The sequence below is a fragment of the Acipenser ruthenus genome, chromosome 4, assembly GCF_902713425.1.
Source record: "Acipenser ruthenus chromosome 4, fAciRut3.2 maternal haplotype, whole genome shotgun sequence".
Classification (NCBI taxonomy): domain Eukaryota; kingdom Metazoa; phylum Chordata; class Actinopteri; order Acipenseriformes; family Acipenseridae; genus Acipenser; species Acipenser ruthenus.
In genome coordinates, this window is record NC_081192.1 from 43,787,228 (window position 1) to 43,804,595 (window position 17,368).

Below are 17,368 nucleotides of genomic sequence, written 5' to 3' on the forward strand. Positions count from 1 at the left end.
GGCATCTCAGAAACTTGTTTCAGATTTTTACAAATGCATATTGCTTCACACTAACATAAAAAATGATTCTATTAAAAAAAAGGGAGAAAGATATGCAGGTTGAAATCTCTGAGGAAGCTTGGAGCCATATCAATTCTAATGTTAATTTGCTCCATCAATGCTAAGCTTTGCACCATTCAATTCAAAATTATAAACCGCTGCCATTATACACCATATAAACTATACAGATCAAATCTAAAACAGAACTCAAATTGTTGATTTGACAGTGAACATTAATACATATGCTTTGGGAATGCAGCAAATTATAAAGATTCTGGTCAAAGGTAATAAATACACTGTATATCAAATATCATTGGATTACTTATAAGAAATGATCCTCAACACATTATTTTGGAGGAATTATCATCTCTACTTTATAAATAAATCTCAGAAAAGAGTCCTTTTTGCTTTTACTAACCACTGCTAAACACTGCATCCTAATAAACTCGAAGGATACCAGTCCACCGTCATTTGAGTTATGGAGAGGCAATTCAGTAGAATTTTTAGAATAAGAGAAACTATTACTATACATTTCAGAAATATGTTCATTAAATTTTGGAACAAAGCTTTAAGCATGTTAATAGAAACATCTTGGATACCACCTTTTTATCTTTTATTTATTAAATATGTATGAAATGTATCTTAAAATACTATTAGCTGTTTTCTCATGAACTGGAGAATTATGTATTACTGTTAACATGCATTTTTGATGTAAAGTTTTATTTATTTATTGAATTGTTATAGATGAAATCCTTATTTTGAGTTGTTGTAAACTTTTAAACTCATTAATAGTTATTCTGAAAAATATATATTATTGCCAAGAGACAAATTAAAAAATGTTTTAACTTAGTGTAATATGTATTCTATAAAAAGATGCATTTTAATACAACCTGACATACTGGGCACATGAATGCAGAAGATTTTAAACTACACTTTAATCTTCAAATTTGTTTAATCAGTTTAATTGGAGTGTCAACAATAGATTAAAACAATTAATGTATATTGATAACTGCAGGTATGTTGAATCCTTAGAGCCTTTTACTGTCTTTAGTCTATCTGTTTGATTAGATGTGCCCAAAACTTCCAATGTATTAGTGTATGGCAGTTAAGATTGTACAGAAACATTTTGTACAAATTTTGCAGAACTAGATAATTGTTTTGCGTACTTTAAATTGTTTGAGAACTGTTAGGTAATTGTTTTACTAGTTTATGCAATAAATCTATGGACATGAATATCATGAATGTAAACTGGAATTTGCACAAATACACAAGTTGTAGTTTAAAAATCTTCATTAAATCAGTAACCTATTGGGCAATAAAGGATGCCAGATTTAAAAATCATGTCTGAGGTAAACCATGTCTTAAAGGGGGAGCAATATAGAAAACTACATATGAGACATTTTATTGGCTGCTTGGTGTGCCACTGAACTGCGCAAAAGTCCATCATGCGGGTTCTAAAGTCAATCCCTGCCACATGCTGGCTCTTTGATTAGGGAAGTTAGCCAAGCATGACATTCATGTTTTAAATATTCAATGAGGGATAAACCTCTTTTGTTGACACACTGAAGCTACTTTACAGTAAAACCAAAAAATGCCATTTTAGATGTCTTTCTACAGATATACATGTACATATATATTCATATTTAAAACTTCTGTATGACATTAAAATCAAGATAGCAATTTGATAGCAAAGTAAGAAAGTTAAAAATGAGTTGCAGTGCAATAGCCAAAACATTCCCCAAGGGTGTTGCTCAGGCAGGTCTTTATATAAAAATAAGTCCTTGACCTGCAAGACCTGGGACTTCGCATTTACTTTAATAAACCATAAGTGTAACTGATCTCCCCTCTTTTGTTTTCAGTTCAAAGTTGAGCAGTGGTTCAGGGACAGGAAGGACTTCCAGGCCAGGCAGGACAAGTGATCCACCATGGTTTCTGTCTGGTTCTGACACACTGGGTAGACTGGCAGGCAATACCCTTGGGTAAGTTTTGGCAGAGTTAACTGTCACAAAGACCTTAAATTAGGCTTATGTTTAGAGCAACCAAAAAAAAAAAAAAAGTGCTTCTTGATTAAAATGACACAAAGCTGTATTCTAGTCCAGTGTATGTTGCACGCTTCCGTCAGATTAATAAATGAGAAAATATCATGTTTCTCAATAAAGCCAGTTTTTTTCTTGAATTACTAAAAATATATAAATTGAAACATTCATATTCATTATTTTTTTTTTAATGCATGTAGTAGTCTGACAGATGCGCTATGTGTTTTACAATCCTTTTGGGCTAACCGTTCACTCAAACCGTTTGCAATAAACATTTGGCAATTGTACATATTAAAACTTATCAACTGAAGAAGAAAACTGCATGGAAGATTTAGTTCCTTGCTAGTTTCTTGAGATTTCATTTTTGAAAAATTGCTTTTTAAAAAAAACTGACATTTGTACATTTTATAAATGTAGATTTCTAGAATAAACAACATTTTACTTTTTTAAAATTAAATCTTCTCATCATGCTATGTCATGGCTGATCTAATAAAGGTATTATACAGAAGCACAAGATTTATTTTTTAAATACACATCTAACATTGATACATGTTGTTCTGGTTGTAACCCTATTTTGATATGAACACTTGATTTTGTTAGGGTAGTCTAACCTGTGGGGTTTGTGTTTTTGGGTTGTCAGGAGCCGTTGGAGCTCTGGGGTGAATGGAGGCGGAGGTGGCTCCTCTGGAAGATCCTCCACAGCAGCGAGAGACTCGAGGCGACAGACCAGAGTGATTCGCACTGGGCGTGACAGGGGATCAGGGCTCCTGGGCAGTCAGCCTCAGCCAGTCATCCCAGCATCAGTCATTCCTGAGGAACTCATCTCCCAGGTGTGTTTTTAAAGAGATGCATAACATGTTTTAAGTAATTCATTATGTACTGTGATTTTCTTTGTGACAATCTTCAGTCTGCTCCAAGAATGAAATACCTTCATCAGTAAAAAACTGTTTTCTAGTATTTTCATTCATCTAGAGGACTTGCACTGGGTAGTTCCCCAGCAGCCACAAATAAATCAGTTTTTTCCCAGGGTATTTTAAGAGAACTGTGTCACATAAATAATTAACAAGAGACAGTGCTTATAATCCAAGTTCCCAACGATGCAAATTGGAAGATAGAGCACTGTATTTCGTAGAGCCTTGTGTCTTGATATCATTGGGTCATTGCATGGTAACTCAAAATTACATTAATGGATCTTAATCTCACCTTCTTAATTCATAAATTTATAACAAAACAGCCCAGTGAAACATTAACTATGAAAATCAAAAACTAATGTTAAAGTGCAGGAAAAACATGTATCAACTTCACACATGCAACTGCGTGCTTTGAGGGACCACTCTGTTTGTCTTGCGACACAAGTAGTTTAATCTCTGCCTCACTGGCATCTGCGTGGTACACAAGCTTAACATCACTGCTTAACAGCATGTATCCTTCCACAGTAGCACTCTAAAATAAAAGTTCTACAAAATATAGACCTCCTTTAAATTAACAACGTTGCCTATGATCTTCTCTATAAAAGTACTGTACAAAACAGTGCTTTTAAAACCAATTCTCCATGTGTTACCAATTACATTTTTTCGGAATGACCTGCAAGTATAACAGATATTTGTCGCTCACATCGGTGTTTTTTGAGGCACGTATTGTACAAGTCAGGGATTTGCTCTTCTAACAACACAATGCAACACAAGTTCGCGTTACTTGAATTAATTTAAATTATATTAAAATAACAAGTATTGAAACTCAAAGTAAATCCAAGATGGACTTCCGGTTAATGATCTGATATTTGCACATTTAAAAGGCTTTTTTTTAATGGTTTGTTTTGGATATCTTTGTTAGGTTAAAATTGATTAATAAAATCCTTTTTTTTTTGTTTGTTTAAATCTAAAACTGTTTTGACCACCCTGCAGTAGTAGTAGGTTTTTCAGTTTGTCTGACAGTACTAGGGATGCATCGAATCCAAGTTTGAGATTCGGAGATTTGAGATACCGAATCCATCTCAAAAGATTCGGCCGAATACTGAATCTACAAAAAAGGTCAAGAAAACTGAAGGAAACTGTTGAATGAAAAACAGACTGGCAGCTACTAACAAGGGACGGACACAATCTATAGTTTTGAGCCTTTTAGTTCATAGTGTTTTTATTACCGAATGGAAATATATCCCGGAATAAGATTTCAGTTTGAAACTTACACAATTTACCGCTAGCCCCCTCCCCCCACAATGGAAACGTCAAAATACAGAACTGTTTGCTTTACCTTTCAAGAAAGGAGAGCTGCATCTTTGCCATAACCCACTATTTTCTTTAATGACGTTTCAACCTGTGTCACCTGATCTGAGAGTAAAGTTGCCAACAGGCTCCAGAATCTCGGGACACTAAGGCAGGTCAGGTTTTTTAACTCGCCTCTCTAAACTGCAGTGTATTCAGTAAAGTGTACTTGATGGGTAAAATGTAGCTCTTTAATCTTACATGTTAACCCTTTGCGGTCCATTTATTCAGCGCATGTTAGGCGCGTCAGGTCCAATTTATTTTCACACGCGCAGTTTATTTTAGATGTGCTGTTTAAAAGTATTTTTTTTCACAGTAAAACAGGTTTAAAAGGCACTGCATATCAACAGGACACTCAGTACTGCATCTCCAGCCCCCGCCCCACTCCTTGTTCGCTATATTTTTTACATGCCTCGTAATAGTAGTACATACCGATAAATCATATCCTGATCACTAGTTTTATCACACACTCCTCAATAATGCAATCCAAGTCGTTATTTTATTACTATAACATCTAAAAAAAGCTCTGCAAATGTCTGTGATGTTCTGTGAGCACTGGATGTGGAAGCAGCTATCTTGTTTGTTTGTGTGTTATCTATGTGGTGTCGGGTCTATCAGTATTCATGATACGCCCCCTTTTTTTTCTGGCTTCTCTCTGCGCCTATCTGTCTCGCTCGGCCATTGAATGGTTTTCTCAGCTTTTTCCGGAGAAAAAACGACTAGAGACTTGTTTTTTGCGTCTTTTTGATGTCGGACAGGGTCCGACATTGGACCGGAAAGGGAAAATTACGATGTCGGACCAGGTCCGACATAGGACCGTAAAGGGAGGAAAGTGGTAAGGGGGGTCTAGAGGAGTTTTGAGAAATAAGTATCTTCCTTATATGTTTATTATCACATCTCTGATCCAAAACATGTATACCATTTATAACTAGAGGGGATTGCTTTACCTGGCCTATCAAGGAAGTAATAACTTTTGAGTTAATGTAACAAGGTATATGGCACAAACTAGAGTGTAATCCTTTGTAGTAACCAGAAATTTACATTTCTGTATAAGATATTGACGAGAAAGAAGGTTTCCTATCTCGTCCAACAGATCCAGCACAACAATTACACCATTATCGAGCCATAATTAAAAAAAATATTTGTTTAGATGTAATATACTGATTGTTCCAAATAATTGTTTTGTGTGGAGAGAAGTTGTGACAAAAGCAAAGTTTCCAGGTAAATAAAGCTTGTTTGTGGAAGTCGGATAACTTCACAGGTAGTCTGGTGGGGTTAAAATTACAAGACTAGAGTTGCCAGCAACTTTACGGCTTCCAGTACCAAACACATTAGCAAATAGTGCAGACTGCCATTTTTTACATCGTAATCATGACCCTATGTGCACTCTAAGGAGTTTCCCTTTAGGAGAGGTCAAAGGTCACAGGTAATGACATTTTTTAATAGAGCATACATGTGTTACTATGTGTTCCATAGTAACCATGGCCCTATCTGCACTCTAAGGAGTTAATAGCCAATTTTTGGTTCAATCGGACTAGCGGTTTCAGAGAGAAGGGTTTTTGTAAGCCAGTTTTGTATGTTGATGATGTCATCCAACGTGGCCACCATGTTTTTTATTGTAGCAACTTCCCTTGACCAAATCTTGGACAACCATACTAGGATCATGTGTGCCAATTTTTGGTTCAATCGGACTAGCAATTTGGAATAAGGTCTTTTTAGTTTATGATTGACGTCTGTAGCGTGCAATTTTTATGTCATGCAGCCATACCACACAACGTATCAGCTTCTGACGAACACCAGTTAATCTTGGACTATCCCTCAACAACTATACCAAGTTTCAGCACTATGCAATAAGTGGTTTTCGAAAGATGAATTTATACATTTAGGCAATTTTTATTTTTTTTTCCAATCCAATATGGCGGCCAAACCATTTGACCCACAACATATGTTATTTACCCGGAGGCTAGTGTTGGATTCTCACAGTAATACCCCTTTGCCCCCTCTTGTTATGTATTTACGAGTGTGGAAACTCTCATGAGGTATTTATTTGTATATGTTAAATTAACATTTACCAACTTCCCATAAGCATCAACCATCCTACCGAATTATCAGCTTTCAAGCAACTTTTAGCTGGAAGAAGCAGAAGCCCAAGCACTATGGGCCTGGAAGCCTAAAAACAGAAATTGAATTGAAAAAAAAAAAACCATGATGGGAGACTAAGATAGGAGAGGAGTTAGAAGAATACAATAATAAAATACAGTATATCATAGACAATATATGAAAAGACAGTATAAAATAGACAATATATAAATATATCAGTTTAAGGATACATGCAAGTATTTGTGATATGCATTTTTACAAAACCATCCTTTTTGAAATGTATACTGTCAAAAGGTTTTTATTTCAGTTATCTGGGTGCATCAAATTCCCAAACTGGAGATGATGATGATGATGATGATGATAATGATGGATAAACTGTTGGTTAACAGGCCCAGGTTGTACTGCAGGGAAAGTCCAGGAGCGTGATCATTCGTGAACTACAGAGAACTAACCTGGATGTAAATCTTGCTGTAAACAACTTGCTGAGTCGGGATGATGAGGATGGAGATGATGGTGACGACACAGCAAGTGAATCTTATTTACCCGGAGGTTAGTGTTGGATTCTCACAGTAATACCCCTTTGCCCCCTCTTGTTATGTATTTAGTGTGGAACCTCTCATGAGGTATTTATTTGTACATTTACTTGTAATGTTTTTTTTTTTTTTTATGGTTCTTGAGTACAATTTATAAACGTATATATGTGGTTTTGGTTTATTGGTTTAACTTTCAATTGTTTCCTTTTTGCATTTTGTAGAGGATCTAATGTCTCTGCTAGATGCAGACATCCACTCCGCACACCCCAGTGTTATCATCGATGCGGATGCCATGTTTTCTGAAGACATCAGTTACTTTGGTTATCCCTCATTTCGTCGTTCTTCTCTCTCCAGACTTGGCTCATCACGAGGTAATTCAAAACATTCTTTATCCTCAAACTTAATCAAAACTTGAGCTTTGATTTAAGCTCCTTTTCAATCTGTGTTACAATGGATGGGTTTATGTGTTAGGCATACAAGTCAAAAGTATAATAAAACAATGTTTTGAAAGATAAAAACATGGGAGTTTTGTTTTATACTAAATTATAAATACCCAAAGTGCTAGTATATTAAGTAAAATATGTTAAAGCTAAGCACAGTCAGGATAGTTTCAGATGGGGGCGGGTTTGTCGAGGGGAAAATCATACTAAATGCATAACTGACTGTAAATGCTGTGTGTGTGAGTCAGTTGGCAAATACATTTGTATATTCAGCCTTTTGGGGCTGGATTATCAAGTCATCCATAGAATTTGTATATTTTTTTTCATGTTTAACCCTTTCTGTACTCTTTGTAGTAGCTGTAGTAGAGTGTGCAAAAAGGAGTCTAAGTTAATTGACAAGGAACAGGAAAGTACTTTATACTTGAGCTTAGTCTGTGTTTCATTATTCATGCTTAATTTTTGTGCAAACCTGAGATGCATGAACACACCAGACAAAAATACATTAAGCTCTCTGAGAAAGGCCCCTGATGGTACTTTTAATTAGAACAGGTTGTTTGACAGCAGCCACTGAAACATTAATTTGATTAATTTTGCATGTGTTTGTTAATTTGTGAGGTAGACTATTTTGCCTTATAGTTTTTGTGAAGGGTCTTTCCCAGAGAGTGGCTTACTTTTATTCCACTGGTGTGACCCCATTGCATACCAGTTCTCCTTCTTCCCTTAGAGAGAGACTCGGAGCTGTTGCGTGAGCGTGAGTCTGTTTTACGTTTGCGTGAGCGGCGGTGGCTTGATGGAGCCTCTTTTGATGCTGAAAGAGGCTCTACAAGCAGGGAAGGGGAGCTGCCCCTAGACAAGAAGAATATCCCAGTGCAGAGCCCTGTATCTCTTGGGGAAGAGCTACAGTGGTGGCCTGATAAGGTTGGTGGTTCTAGTGTGTGTTTAATTTCAAGATGTTAATAGTGTCACATGATCACAACTAAATTTAGTGGTGATAACGCCCATAATGCTGAACTCTGGTTTTCAAGCTAACATCTACATGTTTTATATGAACTATGTAATTTGCTACTTAAGGACTTTGTCAGTGTGTCGCTAAGCATTAAGGATGTCCTCCAATCTGCACCAAAGGCGTTCTTGTGTTAAAGGAGATCCCTCCCCACATCATCACACTTCCACCGCCCCACTGGTTGGCTTGATCAACGCAACAGTCCGCATAACGCTCACTACAAGTCTCCACGCACGTTGTCTTCCGTTCTGTCAAGGGCAAAACGGCATTCATCGGTAAATAAAACAATCCACCACACTCTGCTGCCACCTCAGATGTTCTCTGGCCCACAGAATGTCACACCTGAACGGCCTCCGAGCATGCAAATCATTTTCATGCAGATTGCGAGCTACAGTCATCCTGCTGATGCGCGGGTTATTTCTTCCTGGAATTTCTTGTGCTGTAGCCACTGCAGTCTGAAAACGGTTACGCAGATGGATCAGTCGGATGTGGTGATCCTGGGCCGGTGTGGTGACCCTCTGCCTTCCAGGACGTGGCCTGTCCCTCACAGAGCCGATTTTTCTTGGTTGTTGAAGCAGAACATGTTATTCTTCGGGCAACTTCTCTTACAGACAGGCCGCCTTTAATCATGCCAATCAGCAACCAGGCTATCTTCATTACTCAAGCGGGACATGGTTGTATCTTTTGCTGTTCTTGCGTCAATTAAAATCAATAGCTATGTATACAGATTCTTAACTCATTTTGGCAATTTTAACTCAACTCAAATACCAAACACTTAAGCACCTGATTTTCTTATGAAATCAAATTACTTGAGCTCAGTATTTTGTTATCCCAAGGAACAGTAGTACTCAAACAATCAACAAACTAATCTGCTTACTATTTAAAATGTAAATAACAGTATGTGCCCAATGAGATATTGATGTAAAACTTACTGTTAGTTTTCATTGTGCATAAGTATAGATGCTGACATTGTCTTAAGTAGGGTGGTCAAACGTAATTTTAGATTTTATCAAAACTCGCTTTTTGTAATCAGTTTTCATATAACTTAAACATATCTGAAATGAAAACATACAAATACTTTTTAAACGTGTAAAAACACCTTTTTACTCACCGAATTTAGCTTCTTTATTTATCTGGCGGCCATCTTGGATTATTTAATTCTTCTGCCGACCTTTGAGCTTTCGTAATTGAAATTGGCAATATATTTGTACTAAATGAATAACAAATTAAGAATGTTACCCTAAGCTGAACAACCGCTTTATATTGGGGGATCGATGTTTTGTGTACAAACCAGCCTCTTGAAAACCGCATATCTTCCTATGAGCAGAAGGTGGTAAGAGCATGGCACCAACACAGATGATTCATTACAGCAAAACTGCGCTGTTGCCATTGTCGAGAACAGAGAATGAATTAAATTTCGATAAACCTGTCTCGTATCCACCAGTCACATATCCGCCCTAACCGCTTATACACCGTAATTCAGCAACATTAGTTTATTACTGAACAGAGAAGATTAGTTTAGAGATTGTAGATCCAACCAAAGTTGATAATAATAAACATTAAGACAAAGTCTTAATAATAAAAATACCAATAATAATATGAACTTGCGCTTGTCAAGTGACCCCAGAGAGTCACTTGCTTAGTTTGCATTCAACTTTTTTTTTTTTTTTGGTCTGGACATTTAACAAATAAATCCCAAACAGCAGAGGTGTTTCGAGACGACATTTCTTTCAATACAGCTTACGCTATACAACACTTTGCTGTCGAGATGACAAATGAGATGAAATTAAAGGTTTGCCCCTGGGTAACACGAGCTGGAGGGGGGAGGGCCGGATGGTGCCCAGTTTTCGAAATTTAAAATGTAGTGTAAGCATTTATTTTGTATGTTTCAAACATTCTACCATAGCACTTCTCAGGGTTCCCACGTGTCCTGGAAAATGTCTTAAGTTAATTTCCAGGCCTGGAAAAGTAATGGAAAATGGAGAAAGAAATAAATGTCCTGGAAGTGTCATGGAAAATGGTGACGCAATTTATATTGGCAGAATGAATGAAGTATACTGCCAGCTAGGGGGCTGTGTACAAGGCTGGTCAAAGCCGTCTGTCTAGTACTAAGTCACAGTTATCGCGATTGTGTTGCTGGATAATTGGCGGCCGGCAATACTGCTAGTACTGCTGGTACATTTATTTATTTTTATATTAATAATCAAGGGTGATTATTTCTTTATATAATAATGGTCTTTCTGTTTCATAAAGGCAGATCAGATAGAACATGTTTGGAAAAGTTCAGCCTCCTTTTAATATTGAATAGGCATATAGCAACATATAATTTGCTCTTTAGTAGTGTACAATCTGCTCTTCATTCAAATACCTTGCATTCAATTCTGAGTCAGTGGTTGCAGTCACTGTAATAAACAGAATAATTGGATTACAACTGTAATGTCCCTGGACTCGACTATATTATAAACAAGTGTTATTTGCAAAAGTTAAACCCCGTTAGTCCCTTGGTATGAATCTACTTTACCTTCTGCGTTAAAACATTTTAAAAGAAAATCAAAACAGACGTGCATTCTCTATAAAGAGTGTGCTTTAATTCATGTAATGCATATAATTAAAGCGTTGCTAACTGTATAATTAATTTATAATTACAAAACTCTACTTAGTACTGTACTATACGCGGCAATCTGATTCAAGCATTCAAAATTCTGAAAAGTATTGACAATGTTGACTCAAGGGACTTTTTCGACCTGAAAAAAGAAACAAGGACCAGGGGTCACAAATGGAGATTAGATAAAGGGGCATTCAAAACAGAAAATAGGAGACCCTTTTTTACACAGAGAATTGTGGGAGTCTGGAACCAACACCCCAGTAATGTGGTTGAAGCTGACTGACACCCTGGGATCGTTCAGGAAGCTGCTTGAGATTCTGGGATCAATAAGCTACTAACAACCAAACGAGCATGTTGGGCCGAATGGCCTCCTCTCGTTTGTAAACTTTGTCCTTATAACTTTTTTTGTTTCTAATGTGATATATATATATATATATATATATATATATATATATATATATATATATATATATATATATATATATTCGAACACAGCCCTATTAAAAACAAACTGTTACACAATACTAAAATCCACTTTCTAAATATGATTTTTTTGGTGCCGAATGTAATCTAGGTGAATTGTACAATCCAAAGAATTATATTTTGTGAGATTTATATGTTTTGAAAAATGATTATTACAATTAATACAGCAGGTGTCATTGTCTCTTGTGATATGTAGTGACTTTAGAACTCTGTAAACATAAAACTACTCAAACATACTTTAATTTGCAATTGATGATTACTGGGATAATCTTACATCGATTTCAAAACTGCTACATTCACTGTTTGCACACACTGTTCTCATAGGGGATAACATGATCACGTCCTGTTCCGCCAACTGGATAAGCTGGATTCACCATGTTTTCCCCAATTCCTAAAATTTGTAATTTTGACTATAGTGGTCCATTTACCCTATATAGATTACTGAATACAAGGTAGAGCTAAACTTCATTTTGTTTTTAGGATGGGACAAAGTTTGCCAGCATTGGTGCCCTCTACTCTGAGCTGGTGGCAGTGAGTACCAAGGGAGAGCTGTACCAGTGGAAATGGAGTGAAGTTGAACCATACAGAAACTCTCAGGTATTATATTGTGCTAGATTTTATTTGGAGTATTTATTGCATAGAATGTGCTTTTTGCAATGTGTAGTAACTTTTTTTTTTTTTTTTTTTTTTTTTTTTTTCCTCCTTCCCCTCCCCTGCAGAATCCTTCCATGCATCATCCCAGAGCTGCTTTTCTAGGGTTAATGAATGAGAAAATTACTCTTCTTTCAGTAAACATTATCAGAGCCACTGTTGCCACAGAAAATAACAAGGTGAGAACTTAATGATTTAAAACATTTTCTCTAACGATCATTAGGGTTGTCTAGATTTGTCCTGCAAATGTACTCTATTTTACATTGTATGAATTATGTAGCTCTGGATTCCAGTTACATTTTAAATGAGATCTTAGTCCTGTCGGTGCTGAAAAGCAATACAATGGGGAACAAAACAATTAATTGTATACATTTCCTGTATGAAGATGTAGGAAGTAATGTGGTCTAATTTGTATTTGCACTGCATTGAACAGAAAATGATTCTTCAAATCGTTTAGATCCTGGTGTATATTTTCTATATACCGGTCTATGGGTTGGTTACCTTGATCAGGCTAACTTGGTCCTCTTGATCAGATCAGCTGAACTAACTGGATCTTCTGATTTTAGTACACTGCAATTGAGTCTAATTTTGTTGTTCACTGGGATTTTCTAGTCCCAAAGTTAGTCTGCTTGATGTGGAATAAACCACTGGTGCCCATTGAGATGAAAGTAAGCAGTACAATACAAGCAATCCAAGTCATTATTTTATTACTATAACATCTCAAAAAAGCTCTGAAAATGTCTGTGATAGTCTCTGTGCGCTGATGCTGTATCAGACAGCTTGTTTCCTTATGACCGCCCCTATGTAATGCCAGGGGCAGGTATGACTAATCATGAGATACGCCTTTTTATTTATTTATTTATTTTTTTCTACTTGTCTCGGCTCCTGTCGCTCACACTCGGCCATTGAATGGTTTTCACTGCTTTTTCCGGAGAAAAAACGACTAGAAACCCGTTTTTTGCATTTTTTTGATGATGTCGGACAGGGTCCGACAATGGACCGGATAGGAATAATTGCAATGTCGGACCAGGTCCGACAATGGACCGCAAAGGGTTAAAGCTATTTATTTTATTTTTTTACAATATAATACAGTAGACAGTCGATTATCCAATCTACCGTCAAAACCGCTGTACAAGTAGATTTTCTAGGCATTTTTGTGGGTCCGTTAAAAGGGGGAAGCGACTAATACACCGGTGCGACGTATGAGGCGGTGTGTCTAATATTAAACTACTGTACCAGTGCCATGGGTTATGGCTCACACAAACTTAACTGTCAACAACCTGATTTATTTTTTTGGGGATCTACGACATTCAGGTCATGTTGCTAGGTAGAAACACAAAAACACTGTTCTAATTAAGTTTTAATTTGCCACTCTCAATACCCTTAGTCATTTTGAATGTTAAATGCAAGCGTTCAGACTCTTGACTGACCTCCTCCAGACGCTATACTGTTTCACTGTTAACTAAGTCTACGATTTTGGCACAGTGATTTTTAGTACATTTCACGGTCAAGTTGCAGAAAAAAAAACAAGAATTCACTGAAAGGTCACCAAATGTAGTTTTAGCTACATCAGCATACACAAGAGCTTTTAAATAGTACACCAATAATATAACTATAGTCTTTGACTGCTGAGAAGTTTAAATGTTGTTTTTAGAGTACAAAATTTAAAGGTTCTTTTACATTAATGTAACATATTTACTGGTTATTAGATGGTGCACTTTTTTTTTTTTTGCTTGTGGTTTTGATTGGATCGCCAATAATTCTTCCACCAATCAGAGTGTGGCATACAGTGAGTGATCCCGGGCTCTGACAGACTTGTATGCAGCACAGGTTAAAAAAGAAACGCTGGGCAAGGGAAATAATGTGTCGGAAGTCAAAGTGAATGTGAGTGGCAGTGTGATGAAGCCAATTTGCTTGAAAAAAATTAAAAGCAGACCGGATATTTACATCAATGGATTTAGAAAATCTGTAATTTTATGATACGATCAGGAACATTCGAGGCAGTGTAAACTGCACCTGCTACTATGGTACCTTTTTATGTTAACCAGTATTATGTTATTTTTTTACAAGGGGTTAATTAAGTACTGCAACAGCCAAAATAGTTTATTACAGATTTGTTAGTCTGTAACAAAAGCAAATTTGCTTTGGATTGTTACTGTCGATTTGTTGTAGATACTATTAAGACACCCACTGTGCAGGTATCGCAACGTCCCTAAACAATATGTTAAAATAAATTGGTTCTGCACTGTATAAAAGAGTTGATTTTGCCAGTGCTTGCTAATCTTAACTAGTTTTAAATTTAAAGCATGTTTGTTTCAGCTTTATTGTTAAAGTTTTCACACGTAGCAATACTGTCCTACAATTACTAAATTATATTGTGATCATTCCACTGTGTTGGTGAACCAGAGCTACGCTTTAAAACTGAGAAATAGCAAATGCCTATCTTTTTAAAGTGTACCGCAGCTACTAATCCTTTCCAGTTACTGGTATTTTAAAATTAAGGACTATATAACGATAATGCTGTAACTCATTTTTAGAAGGCCTTCTTTGTCCTTATCCAAGTTGCTGAAGTTACTGTAAATGAGATTGTTTTAGAAGACAGATTTCATTAAGTAAACATTTGAATGTTTTTGAAATTAAAAGTAGACTACAAAACTGTTATTCTTTGTGAACGTGTTAAGTGGAAAACGGCAATTCAAAAACCGTCAATCTACCAAGGTAGCAAATCCGCCGAATTTAATACCGGACAATTTCAAAACAGTATGATTTTGGAAAGAAATGTTCAGTAAAGCAAATAAAATAGGTTCTTGAACTTGTTTGGGTACTTGATAGGCTAAAATAAAATACAGGTAGTTTAATACAGTGATGTGGGATGTATAACTTGATTTTACGCTCCGTTAATTGTTACCTTTTTTTGAAAAACAGAATAGCAGTTGAACTAAAAACGAAAAACAACACTGTAAAATTGTTAATGGAATAAAATGTTCCAAACGGGTTATTTCAAAACTAAACCTGTATCTTTATCGGTGTTGCACATTTAGGAAAAAAAATCAATTGTAAAAAAAAAAGAGAATTTAAACACATTGTGTTTTCTTGAAATTGAAGTCTCAAAGTGGGGGCGACGTCTACAATGATTGTTACGGTAATTGGGACGATACTAGTTTGCATAATAAATTTGTGTGGATAATCGAACAGGTAATAACAATTACTGTTCAGTACAACCTTGACACATTGCAGAATTTTAGGAATCATTATCAGTAAAATGTTTCTTTACTTTGATACTTGCTGTTAAGGCATTCTAATTACGTACAATTGAAATGAATAAAATATAAGTTCTTAGCTGCCCATACTGACGAACTAGAAGACAATTCAAGAACAAGGTTTTAATTTGTAACAATTTATAGCACACAGTGCTCCATTTAAGGTTTTGGTGGTCTGAATAATTCTGTAACATTTAATTTGCCTCAGTCAGCTGGTCATTTTTTGGCATCTAAATCTCATAGCCATGTTAGGAGCAGGAGCTGTGTGCGTAATACACCACACGCTATTCATCACGTGAATACAGGTGCGTTCGGTTGGTTAGACAGTACGGTTAATCAAAGATCGAATAATTGACTCTCCTGTAACAATTTGGTGGGGAAAAAACCTGCTGTAATGTATTTAATGGCAATATTGAAGTTTAAAAGCAATCTTTGACACAATGAATGTATTCACATTGTATTTGTTCATGTCTTTCTTTAAGGTGGCAACCTGGGTTGATGACACTCTCAGCACAGTAGCTTCTAAACTGGAGCACAGCACCCAGACCTTTCCTGAGCTGCAGGGAGAGCGGATTGTCTCCTTGCACTGCTGCGCCCTTTACACCTGTGCACAGCTGGAAAACTGTCTGTATTGGTGGTAAGCAGTGTAGTATGGTTCCAAGCAGCACATGTTCCTTTTCTTTCTTGTCAGATTATTATACATTATTAAAATTAATATGTTGTCTTGATGTCAAAAAGTGAAATATTTTCAAGTATGCATTCTTTACTACTGAATCAAACCACTCAGATTTTTTAGATTTACAATAAGGTCATTCCAGCTCAACTGAATCAAATTCTGACAAAAGGCTTCCCGGATATGTGTTTAACTTGGGCCCCTCGTGGTGAGACTGTGTCTGAAAGGGGTGAATGACCATTTAAGTTGCTTACCTTGACAAAGTAAGTAAATAAATAAATAAATAAATAACCCCCATTGGTCCACTTGAAATTAAATGAACCGGTAAAACAAATTGGTAGCCATGGTTTATTTTGCATTGCTGATTTATTACTTCTCTTTAATTAGTCTCAATAATCTAGACCCTGGTAGGCCAAACTTCAGATTATGATCATTGCAGTGATCAGCGAGAGTCTACTCTACAACAAACTAGACTAAGCAACTTTGTAGTAGTGCTAAACATCCTTGCTGTTTTTTTTTTTTTTTTTTTACTTCTAGGGGTGTTGTGCCCTTTAGTCAGCGGAAAAAGATGCTTGAAAAGGCCAGGGCAAAGAACAAAAAGCCAAAGTCCAGTGCAGGCATCTCTTCAATGCCGAATATTACTGTTGGAACGCAGGTCAGTAATACCAGCGTGGGTGACTTATTTATTTTCTTTTCAACAGATTAATGATCCTCTTGTTTTGGAATTCTATACACAAGATGGTAATAAAATATATATTTAGATCGAAATAACACTTCATGTGTTTAGCAGACCTTATGCCTTACCAACAGCTCACCTTCCTGAGCCAACAATCTTAAAGCCATCTATCTATACTTTTGAATAGTAGTTTTGCTTTTAAATCCAGTAAGACACAAGCCTGTTATGTGCTTGACGCACGCTGGCATTGCTCAGATAAAACTGAGCTTGTGGTGCTGCATTTTGATATTTGGGTTCCTACTGGTAATCTTTTCAATAATAAAACACATTTTTTGGCAAGAGTAATGTTTTTAGTTTATCTGGTATATTTGTAAATGGCTTGCAAAAAGGTTTTGTGTGTTATTTGCTAGGTGTGTCTTCGAAACAACCCCCTTTACCACACTGGTGCTGTTGCCTTTTCCATCAATGCTGGTATTCCCAAAGTCGGAGTGCTGATGGAGTCTGTGTGGAATATGAACGACAGCTGTAGGTTCCAGCTCAGGTCACCAGAGAGTTTGAAAAACATGGAGAAAACCAGCAAAGCTACAGAAACAAAGTAAGGATATCAT

The 17,368-nt window shown here is 36.4% G+C and overlaps 1 protein-coding gene across 10 annotated transcripts in view; it reads left to right on the top strand.

The window, feature by feature from the left end:
- Positions 1 to 17,368, top strand: part of LOC117399524 (E3 ubiquitin-protein ligase UBR5) — a 90,262-nt gene that overhangs the window by 19,834 nt on the left and 53,060 nt on the right. For 8 of the 10 annotated variants that reach the window (XM_059022427.1, XM_059022426.1, XM_059022429.1 and 5 more), the window contains exons 5-14: positions 1,899 to 2,018; positions 2,716 to 2,905; positions 6,826 to 6,985; positions 7,191 to 7,340; positions 8,116 to 8,327; positions 11,981 to 12,097; positions 12,220 to 12,330; positions 15,894 to 16,048; positions 16,622 to 16,739; positions 17,171 to 17,355. In XM_059022427.1, the coding sequence (XP_058878410.1) occupies positions 1,899 to 2,018; positions 2,716 to 2,905; positions 6,826 to 6,985; positions 7,191 to 7,340; positions 8,116 to 8,327; positions 11,981 to 12,097; positions 12,220 to 12,330; positions 15,894 to 16,048; positions 16,622 to 16,739; positions 17,171 to 17,355 (1,518 nt within the window). The remainder of the gene's footprint in view (positions 1 to 1,898; positions 2,019 to 2,715; positions 2,906 to 6,825; positions 6,986 to 7,190; positions 7,341 to 8,115; positions 8,328 to 11,980; positions 12,098 to 12,219; positions 12,331 to 15,893; positions 16,049 to 16,621; positions 16,740 to 17,170; positions 17,356 to 17,368) is intronic. The other 2 variants (XM_059022428.1, XM_059022431.1) reach the window with 1 other exon arrangement.